The sequence below is a fragment of the Nerophis ophidion genome, linkage group LG15 (assembly GCF_033978795.1).
Source record: "Nerophis ophidion isolate RoL-2023_Sa linkage group LG15, RoL_Noph_v1.0, whole genome shotgun sequence".
NCBI lineage: Eukaryota > Metazoa > Chordata > Actinopteri > Syngnathiformes > Syngnathidae > Nerophis > Nerophis ophidion.
Genome location: NC_084625.1, coordinates 6,625,453 through 6,636,674, shown reverse-complemented (window position 1 = coordinate 6,636,674; position 11,222 = coordinate 6,625,453). Strand labels below are relative to the sequence as shown.

Below are 11,222 nucleotides of genomic sequence, written 5' to 3'. Positions count from 1 at the left end.
TCATCTGTCTGATTAAGTAAACATAACAAGCGTCATAAATGGGTCAGAACAGGACTGCTGCAGTTACCAAGTCATATCCAGTAGGGGGCAGGTGAGTACCATCACAACAGTGCTGCAGGATGATGTGAGTCCTTGTGGGCACATCCAGTGAATCATCCATCCATCCATTTTTTACCGCTTATTCCTTTTGGGGGCACTGGTGCCTATCTCAGCTACAATCGGGCGGAAGGCGGGTTACAACCTGGACAAGTTGCCACCTCATCGCAGGTGAATGAATCAATACACAACAATTCTCTGATCTCTGCTGCATTATTAAGTATTATGTGACCTTATGACTTCATTTGCAGATGTGGGAGAGGGGACACGTTGCTGCTGAAACATGCATCATCAGGTTATGTATTTGGAACAGATGGTAATAATCAGATGTTTTGTATTACTGCAACAGCATATTGTATTGCGGTATTACAATATACATTAAGCATTTTTTATGCTTATGGATCTGTCATAGATCTGTCAGTCTATCTTAACCACAAAATGTTTTGTGTACATTCATCCCTCGTTTAAGGCTCTTAATTGGTTCCAGCCATGACCACGAAGTATGTAGTCCATAGTTATAAATCTGATATATTCATAGCAAGCATCAAAGACCTACTTATGACTTTTTTTTAGATACATTTTCCAACATTATGAGAGCCATCTGGACGTGAAATGAAACCCGTTAGTCACCTTTACAGGTTTTTAATATAAAATAGTAATGCTGTGTGAGCCTGAGCCAATCAGTGGCCATTAACTGAAGAGCGCTGGTCTACTTTAGTGACCAATACTACTGTAGTATTGATATGTTTTAAACTTATTTAGTAGGGGTGTGGGAAAAAATCGATTCGAATTTAAATCGCGATTCTCACGTTGTCTAAATCAGAATCCATTCTCATTTAAAAAAAATCTAATTTTATTGTTTTATTTTTTTTAATCAATCCAACAAAACAATACACAGCAATACCATAACAATGCAATCCAATTCCAAAACCAAACCTGACCCAGCAACACTCAGAACTGCAATAAACAGAGCAATTGAAAGGAGACACAAACACGACACGGAACAAACCAAAAGTAGTGAAACAAAAATGATATTATCAATAATGGTATCAATAGTTATAATTTCAGCATAGCAGTGATTAAAAATCCCTCACTGACATTATCATTAGACATTTATAATTAAAAAAAGAACAATAGTGTCACAGTGGCTTACACTTGCATCGCATCTCATAAGCTTGACAACACACTGTGTCCAATATTTTCACAAAGATAAAATAAGTCATATTTTTGCTTCGTTTAATAGTTAAAACAAATTTACATTATTGAAATCAGTTGATAAAACATTGTCCTTTACAATTATAAAAGCTTTTAACAAAAATCTACTACTCTGCTTGCATGTCAGCAGACTGGGGTAGATCCTGCTGAAATCCTATGTATTGAATGAATACAGAATCCTTTTGAATCTTTGAAATATCGCTTTTGTATCGAGAATCGTGTTGAATTGAAAAAAAAAAAATCGATTTTGAATCGAATCGTGACCCCAAGAATCGATATTGAATCGAATCGTGGGACACCCAAAGATTCGCAGCCCTATTATTAAGCCATTTTAATGATTGCAAACGCTTAATTTAGGACCAACAAATTGTACAACATGCCTTTAAAATAAAATGTCCCTCCAAAAAAACTATGCAATGTTTTGTAGCCACAGTATTGTACCAAATCAAAGAATGCGGGGGGGCAGTTTGGTTCTGTTCACCTTTAAACTCTCTACAATACATATTTTCTTTTAAAGAACAAAAACATGTAATTCCAGTAAAGGTTTCGTGTGAATGCTGATGAGCCAAAGCCAAACTGAAATGCTAACAGTTTGCACGCTTGCCAACGATATCAAGCTTACAGTTAGCATTAATGAAAGGTCAAAATGTATGACACTGTGTTGGTAAGTGGGCTAAACCATCTAGCACAGGGGTCCCCAAACTTTTTGACTCCGGGGGCCGAATTGGATAAAATAATAAGATAGGCGCCAGCGCCCCCCGCGACCCCGTAAGGGAATAAGCGGTAGAAAATGTATGTATATGTATATATATACATATATATATAAACACTGAATATCGACAAATACATATATATGTATGTATATATATATATATATATATATATATATATAAAAAACACTGAATATCGACATATATATATATATATATATTCTGAGCGCGATGATATCACGTTATCGATGGAAAAAAGGCATCTTTAGAAAATATGATTTGCCTGAGCGGCTAGGAGACGGCAACAGTAACAAGTGGTAAAAAATGGTTTAGAAAGGACAGATTAAAAAATAATAATTCAAAAATATATACGTATGTGTATATATATATATAGTTTTTAAACTTGGGACATCCCGCGGGCCGCAGTTTGGGGACCCCTGATCTAGCACCTTAATGTTAGCATGCTAACTGTAACTGTGTCAAGTACTGAAATAAATGACTCTGAGCTTTATATTTGAAAACTAACTTTACCATGCATCCAGAACCAAAATATGACTTAAATGTATGCTTACAAAATCATCTAAAAAAACAAAACAAAAAAAAGCTAGCTTTCCAACATGTATAATTTATTAGGTAACAATACTTGACGCAGAGGCGTACAAAATTTGTTTAAAAAAAAACTAGCATGCAAACAGGTATCATTTGTCAAGTAATAAAATGTTTGATGTTGTGTAATATCTGCAAAATTAACCAAAATGCTAACAAAGCTAATGATTGTGTTAAAGTACCAATGATTGTCACACACACACAAGGTGTGAAATTACTCTCTGCTTTTGACCCATCCCCATGTTCACCCCCTGGTAGGTGAGGGGACCAGTGAGCAGCAGGGGTGGTCACGCTCGGGAATCATTTTTTAGTGATTTAGCCCCCAATTCCAACCCTTGATGCTGAGTTCCAAGCAAATAACGAGTTATTATGGGTCCCATTTTTATAATCTTTGGCAGGCCTGGGCAATTATTTTGACTCGGGGGGCCACATTTAGAGAAAAAAATGTGTCTGGGGGCCGGTATATCTATTTTTAGGAGCACTAATACAAAACCTCACAATAATGTCTGACTGAATGCTAAAAATGTTATGACAGACTGCCTTAAAAAAACCTAATGGAAATTTTACATTTTTATATGAACGATAAAACACTGAATATTGACAAAATATAAACATCACACTCACTTTCGATCGACATTATACAATCAAGTGAAACGCAACAAAAATGCAACAACCAGTGAAAAATTAACGCAAGGGGTAACAAATATACCCACCTATAATCTTACATATCTGATATTTGCTGAATTTCCCCCAGGGATTAATAAAGTACTTTCTATTCTATTCCATACATCACTAACCTTTAGAACTTTGTTGTGAAAATCTTCTTCCTCGTCTGTGGAAACCCTTCCCACCCACACTGCTTGGTGCCTCGTCTGAGCTGCTGTGACTTAGATGACCATAGTAACTAATTAGATGACCATAGTAACTAATTAGATGACCATAGTAACTAATTAGATGACCATAGTGACTAATTAGATGACCATAGTAGCTAATTAGATGACCATAGTAGCTAATTAGATGACCATAGTAGCTAATTAGATGACCGTAGTAACTAATTAGATAACCATAGCAACTAATTAGATGACCATAGTAACTAATTAGATGACCAGAACAACTAATTAGATGACCATAGTAACTAATTAGATGACCGTAGTAACTAATTAGATGACCATAGTAACTAATTAGATGACCATAGTAACTAATTAGATGACCATAGTAACTAGTATATCATCCATAAGCGCAGATTCCAACCATTGAGATACTTTGTACAGTTAGACTTACGGTCATTAGAAAACATGAGTGCACATCATAATGGCAGCTGCACTTTCCATCTTAAAGATCTAAAAAAAATTATTTAGGGATGTCCCAGATCTGCCCAGATCTGGTCTTTGGTATGACTAGGCCGCAGTTTGGATTTGAACCAGGGACGGCGTGGCGCAATGGGAGAATGGCCGTGCGCAACCCGAGGATCCCTGGATCAAATCCCACCTAGTACCAACTTCGTCACGTCCGTTGTGTCCTGAGCAAGACACTTCACCCTTGCTCCTGATGGGTGCTGGTTGGCGCCTTGCATGGCAGCTCCCTCCATCAGTGTGTAAATGTGGAAGTAGTGTCAAAGCGCTTTGAGTACCTTGAAGGTAGAAAAGCGCTATACAAGTACAACCCATTTACCATTTAACTCAAGACCCACCGATCTCAGAGCGGATTGATTGGCTGAAACACAGTACAGTACATATTCCATACAATTGACCACTTAACGGCAACACCAGAATAAGTTTTTCAACTTCTTAAGTCGGAGTCCATGTCTGTGCGAGCTGCATTTTGGACACCCGTGTATTATATATATTTACATCGACGTATCAAACAAACACATAATTAGTGAAATGTATTATGTACAGAGAAACAATTGAATGAATACATATTTCTGTGACTGCATATGCCAGGGGTGTCCAAACTTTTTCCACTGAGGGCCACACACGGAATATCAAAACATGCAGGGGCCGTTTTGATATTTTTCATTTTCAAACCATAATAAAATATATGGATTTTTTATTTTTTTTTACCTCTAGGACTCCCAGGGACCATAGAGTGTCTCCGTCATTAACATGTTAAAAATAAGTCAAATTATTTTCATTTTTTATGTAACGCTTACAGTAAATCTCTATATCAACTTCAGCTTGATATAAAGTAAAAAAAAAAAAAAAAAAGGTTTTATGCCTTTTCAGTCAAAGACAACTTTGTTTTTTATAGCAATACTGACATATGCAGTATTTCCCCCATTGCCCAAAACATTCAGAAAGCAATGTTTGATCTGAAGTAATTGGAGCCTTAAAAAGATCAGTAATGCAGGACACCATGGAGGGGCGGTTTAGCTCGGTTGAGGGTTGCAGGTTCAATTCCCGCTTCTGCCGACCTAGTCACTGCCGTTGTGTCCTTGGGCAAGACGCTTTACCCACCTGCTCCCAGTGCCACCCACACTGGTTTGAATGTAACTAAGATACTGGGTTTCACTATGTAAAGCGCTTTGAGTCACGAGAGAAAAAGCGCTGTATTGATTTAAATGTATTATTATTCCTTGCCCTTATGTGGGCCTACCGAGGATGTTGTGGTGGTTTGTGCAGCCCTTTGAGACACTAGTGATTTAGGGCTATATAAGTAAACATTGATTGATTATTTCTGAGTAATCACAATGAAAAAATAAGTAAAATCCCACTAAATATCTTTGGGATCCAAAAGGTCGTCCACTCATAAAGTGATACATTTTTATTATTTTTTTTTTTTTTACTTTCAACACTTAAGTTACGAGATCAACTTCAGATCTATCTGTCGATTTTACGTTTGAACTAATATTTTGTTGGTTTTATGCTCTTTTTGTCAAAGAAAACACTGTTTTTATATGGCAACCACACTATATATGCACATAATATTTTCCACAAAAAACATCCCCGTGAATGCGTGGGTTCCCTCCGAGTACTCCGGCTTCCTCCCACCTCCAAAGACATGCACCTGGGGATAGGTTGATTGGCAACACTAAATGGTCCCTAGTGTGTGAATGTGAGTGTGAATGTTGTCTGTCTATCTGTGTTGGCCCTGCGATGAGGTGGCGACTTGTCCAGGGTGTACCCCGCCTTCCGCCCAATTGTAGCTGAGATAGGCGCCAGCGCCCCCCGCGACCCCAAAAGGGAATAAGTGGTAGAAAATGGATGGATGGATGGCATTATAAAGTGAAATATTTGAAGTAATTGGAGCCTTAAATAGGTCAATAATTCCATCCATCCATCCATTTTCTACCGCTTATTCCCTTTTTGGGGTCGCGGGGGGCGCTGGCGCCTATCTCAGCTACAATCGGGTGGAAGGCGGGGTACACCCCGGACAAGTCGCCTGATTCCTTATGAAAAAAAATATAACTTTTTTTTAGCATTGGCAATAACAGCAAAATAAAGAAAAACAAAATGCCTGCATGGCAGCTTTGTGTCAACATTGCAACTTTCCCTTGTTAGATTTCACCTCCATTCTACTTTTTTAGTGTTTTTTTATTAATTTACTTTTGCAATAGCATTTCCAGAATGAGTGGCGGGCCACTAAACAATTAGCTGCGGGCCTCAAATGGCCCCCGGTCCGCACTTTGTACACCCCTGGCCATCTGTAGTAGTGTGCATACACAATACACGTCACTACTAGGCGTGGTTGTCAGGCGCTCCCCCTGTCGGTGATCCCGGGTACTGCCGTCCAACTCCTCCCTCCCTTTTCCTCCCTCCCGCCTTCCCTCCGCCAGAGTCACGTGACCCCGCAGCAAAGAAGCAAACGGCGCTGCTTCCTCCCGCGGCTCTTCTCGCCTCCTCATCCTCATCCTCATCCCCGCCGCCGAAGCACGACCCGCCGCGGCAGCCGCGCACGGGACGCCCACCGGGAGCGAGCGCTACGTCGTGGCATCCAGAAGGGGCCCGGGGCGCCATGGCGGACCCCCGTTAGGAGAGCGAGAGGCGGATTTCGGACCCCCCCTTTGTTCTCTCCCTCGACGCCAGCCGTCGCCGTCCTTCGCCCGCGGAGAAGCTCCCTTCCCTTGCAGCCCAGGAGGAGGAGGCGGAATGGCGGACCGCGAGGCGTCGCCGATCCCGTTGGAGATCCGTGCCCGCCTGGCGGAGCTGGAGCTGGAGCTGTCAGAGGGTGAGCATGTCCCACACGACACCCACGGTTCGCGGCGTACACTCCCGTCATCTCCTCGCCGTCCACGCTGGCGGGGTCTGGCGGAATTTAGCCGTTAATTGTGAGCGCCCTCCCGCCCCTCCTCCACCGCCCACCTCGCGCTCCTCCCATCCAGATGTTTGTCACTTCGGCGGCCCCGGCCAGCTCCGTGTAGCCGGCGCGCAGGGAGCCCGGAGCGGGGAGTTCGCCACTCTTTTGTCGGAGGTGTTTTGACCTTGAGACGTTGACACAATCGCCGACTCTTACCTGGGCGCGTGCGCGCGTGTTTTGCGCGCGCACGCCGCCCAGGCATCGCGATGCAGCATCTTTGGCCTTCTGCTGTCAGACGTCTGGGTGTTGTTGAGGCCTGCTGCAGCTGAGGATGAGGATGGGGATGATGGTCATGCAGGAATATTTTTCTCCAGCGAGACCCCCAACCCTCCTTTTTCACTCCCTACCGAAGCTCAGTCCCAGCTGTTAAGATACATACCATCATCTCGTTTATATAATGGAGGCCACATCTTTTATTCATACAGACTTGGACAGCCCAGAGCAGGAATATCTGCTCAATTGTTCTGGGGACACTTTGACAAAGCGTGTGTTTTGTCTATCAATCAATCAATGCAAGACTTGACAGGTACCTTACTCCAACTAATATCAATCAATGTTTACTTATATAGCCCTAAATCACTAGTGTCTCAAAGGGCTGCACAAACCACAACACAAACCACTACAACATCCTCGGTAGGCCCACATAAGGGCAAGGAAAACTCACATATGATGATATCCATTTCAAAAAAGCAATAAGATTACACCAGGGATGCCCATTACGTCAATCGCAAGCTACCGGTGGATCGAGGAGGATGTCTTAGTCGATCGCCAGCCAAGTTTAAAAAAATAGACATATAAATTACCGATCATCAATCTTCACCAAGACGTCACTTTCGTCTCTTGATTGACATTCACGACACCCGAGGGTCTTGCGAGATGAGACTGGCTGCTGCGAGCTCATTATTAAAGGGGAACATTATCACAATTTCAAAAGGGTTAAAAACAATAAAAATCAGTTCCCAGTGGCTTGTTTTATTTTTCGTAGTTTTTTTCAAAATATCCCTAAAAAAAGCTTTAAAGTTCTTGATTTTCGCTATTTGCGATGCGACTGTCCATTTCCCTGTGACGTCATACAGTGCTGCCAATGTAAACAAACAATGGCGAATAGCACAGCAAGATATAGCGACATTAGCTCGGATTCAGACTCGGATTTCAGCGACTTAAGCGATTCAACAGATTACGCATGTATTGAAACAGATGGTTATAATATGGAGGCAGATAGCGAAAACGAAATTGAAGAAGAAATTGAAGCTATTGAGCGACTAGCTATTGACGCTATTCGGCCATAGCATGGGTGTACCTAATGAAGTGGCCCATAGCATGGCTGCCTTATTAGCATCGCCGGTAAAATGTGCAGACCAAACTATCAGGACTTTCACATCTTGTGACACTGGAGCAACTTAAATCCGTCGATTGGTAAGTGTTTGTTTCGCATTAAATGTGGGTATCGAGTTTAAAATGTACATACAGCTAGCGTAAAAAGCATGTTAGCATCGATTAGCTGGCAGTCATGCCCTGACCAAATATGTCTGATTAGCACATAAGTCAACAACACCAACAAAACTCACCTTTGTGATTTCGTTGACTTAATCGTTGCAAATGCATCTGCAGGTTATCCATACATCTCTGTGCCATGTCTGTCTTAGCATCGCCGGTCAAATGTGAAGACACTCTGGCACATTCAATGGGGGTCTGGCGGCAGATTTCTTGCCAGTGGTGCAACTTGAATCCCTCCCTGTTAGTATTGTTACACCCTCCGACAACACACCGTCGAGGCATGATGTCTCCAGGGTTCCAAAAAATGGAAAATAACAGAGCCGAGACCCGGTGTTTGTAATGTGAAAATGAAAATGGCGGGTGTGTTATCTCGGTGACGTCACGTTCTGACGTCATCGCTAAAAGACCGATAAACAGAAAGGCGTTTAATTTGCCAAAATTCAGCCATTTAGAGTTCGGAAATTGGTTAAAAAAATACATGGTCTTTTTTCTGCAACATGAAGGTATATATTTTAAAGCTTGCATAGGTTTGGTGATAATGTTCCCCTTTAAGAATAAGTGATAGATAGGAAGGCGAGTAACACTTTTTATTTCAACACATTCACGCCGTACCTGCTGTCAAAACTCTAAACACCGACCGCACAGTTCCTATCTCCACAATAAAAGCGCTGCTACCGCTTGCCTGCGCTAATAAAATAAGAGTCTCAGAAAGCTGGCCTGCTCAAGCTAGCAAGCTACGGAGTGAATGGATTTCTTGTAAAGTGTACAAAAAGATTAAGGACAAATAAGATGCCAAAAACCAACCACTTTCACGTGGTATTGGATAGAAGGGAGGACTTTTGTTCTCCATTTGAAAATGCCAACGTTATCCGCACTTCTGTCAGATTCCAATCAATGCAAGTCATCCAAATCAGGTAATACTCCAACTTATATTCTTTCCTTCCTGAAAGAAATGACTCTAAATGTGTTGAACATTATAGCATTATCATTAAAAACCTTTAATCTGTTAACAAAAATGTATGTTTCATAAATAAAAACATATGAATGACGTAGATCCCCTTGACTTGGTCAATTGAAAAGTAGCACACCTGCAGAAGTGTGGCCACCCCCGGGTTACACTACAGTGGGGATGTGGCCATAAATATGGAGTAGAAAACTACTTTTATATTTTTACTCATGCCCAACAAATCACAAGTAAAAAAATATATATTTTCTGCAAGTGAAGAAATTATTTGCATGTAAAAAACCATAATGTATAACAATTTGCGAGCATGAAAACAGTTTTCTTCAAGTTAAAACTTTTGGCAGTAATATTCCACACGTCACTTGCAGTCAGAGCACCTGTAACGCGTTAATCTAAGATCCTCTGTTGTCCCCAACAGTTTTTGCACCACGGACCACTTTAATGTAGGCATTTAAATACCTACCACAAAAAAAAAAAAAACGTTAATCAAAGGTCGTCTATAAAACATAACTACTCTGCTGTTTTTAAGTACCTACCACATAAAAAAACATTAATCAGAGGTCCCATAACTACTCTGCTGTTTTTAAGTACAAAAATAAAACGTTAATCAAAGGTTCTTTATGCGACAGGACAAATCTGCTGTTTTTAAGTTCCTACTACAAAAAACTTTAATCAAAGGTCCTCTCTATGACAGAACTACTCTGCTGTTTTCAGTCCCTACTACAAAAAACGGTAGTCAAAGGTCCTCTTTATGACAGAACTACTCTGCTGTTTTTAAGTACCGACTACAAAAAACGGTAGTCAAAGGTCCTCTTTATGACAGAACTACTCTGCTGTTTTTCAGTCCCTACTACAAAAAACGGTAGTCAAAGGTCCTCTTTATGACAGAACTACTCTGCTGTTTTTCAGTACCGACTACAAAAAACGGTAGTCAAAGGTCCTCTTTATGACAGAACTACTCTGCTGTTTTTAAGTACCGACTACAAAAAATGTCAAAGGTCCTCTATATGACAGAACTACTCTGCTGTTTTTAAAGGCCTACTGAAATGAGATTTTCTTATTTAAACGGGGATAGCAGGTCCATTCTATGTGTCATACTTCATCATTTCGCGATATTGCCATATTTTTGCTGAAAGGATTTAGTAGAGAACATCTACGATCAAGTTTGCAACTTTTGGTCGCTAATAAAAAAGCCTTGCCTGTACCGGATGTAGCAGACGATGGGCGCGTGACGTCACGGGTGTGAGGGCTCCTCACATTGTTTATAATGTGAGCCTCCAGCAGCAAGAGCTATTCGGACCGAGAAAGCGACAATTTCCCCATTAATTTGAGCGAGGATGAATGATTCGTGGATTAGGAAAAATTAGAGTGAAGCACTAAAAAAAAAAAAAAAAAAAGAACGAAAAAGCGACGCCTCCAGGTGGCGGCAGTGTAGCGTTTCAGATGTAATTAGACACATTTACTAGGATAATTCTGGAAAATCCCTTATCTGCTTATTGTGTTAATAGTATTTTAGTGCATAAATTAGATGAGTAAAGTCATACCTGAAAGTTGGATGGCTGCGGTGAACGCCAGTGTCTCAGAGAGAAGCCGATGAGGAGCCAAGATCGCAGCTGCCTTTTTGACAGCTACAGGACAAGGTCCCATAATCCACTAAAGTCTCCGGTAAGAGCCGACAGTTTTCCCATCCAAATACTTGCTGGTTAACGTAGAGCAGGGGGTCGGGAACCTTTTTGGCTGAGAGAGCCATGAAAGCCAAATATTTTAAAAAGTATTTCCGTGAGAGCCATATAATATATTTTTTTTAACATTGAATACAACTAAATGCCTGCATTTTT

The 11,222-nt window shown here is 41.0% G+C and overlaps 1 protein-coding gene across 2 annotated transcripts in view; it reads left to right on the top strand.

Annotated features, from left to right (window-relative positions):
* The first annotated feature begins 6,252 nt into the window (after window positions 1–6,252).
* The window catches only part of LOC133569150 (disco-interacting protein 2 homolog C-like), a 91,805-nt gene continuing 86,835 nt past the window's right edge, over window positions 6,253–11,222 (top strand). For both annotated transcript variants that reach the window (XM_061921329.1, XM_061921328.1), the window contains exon 1: window positions 6,253–6,794. In XM_061921329.1, the coding sequence (XP_061777313.1) occupies window positions 6,716–6,794 (79 nt within the window). In that variant the 5' untranslated portion in view covers window positions 6,253–6,715. The remainder of the gene's footprint in view (window positions 6,795–11,222) is intronic.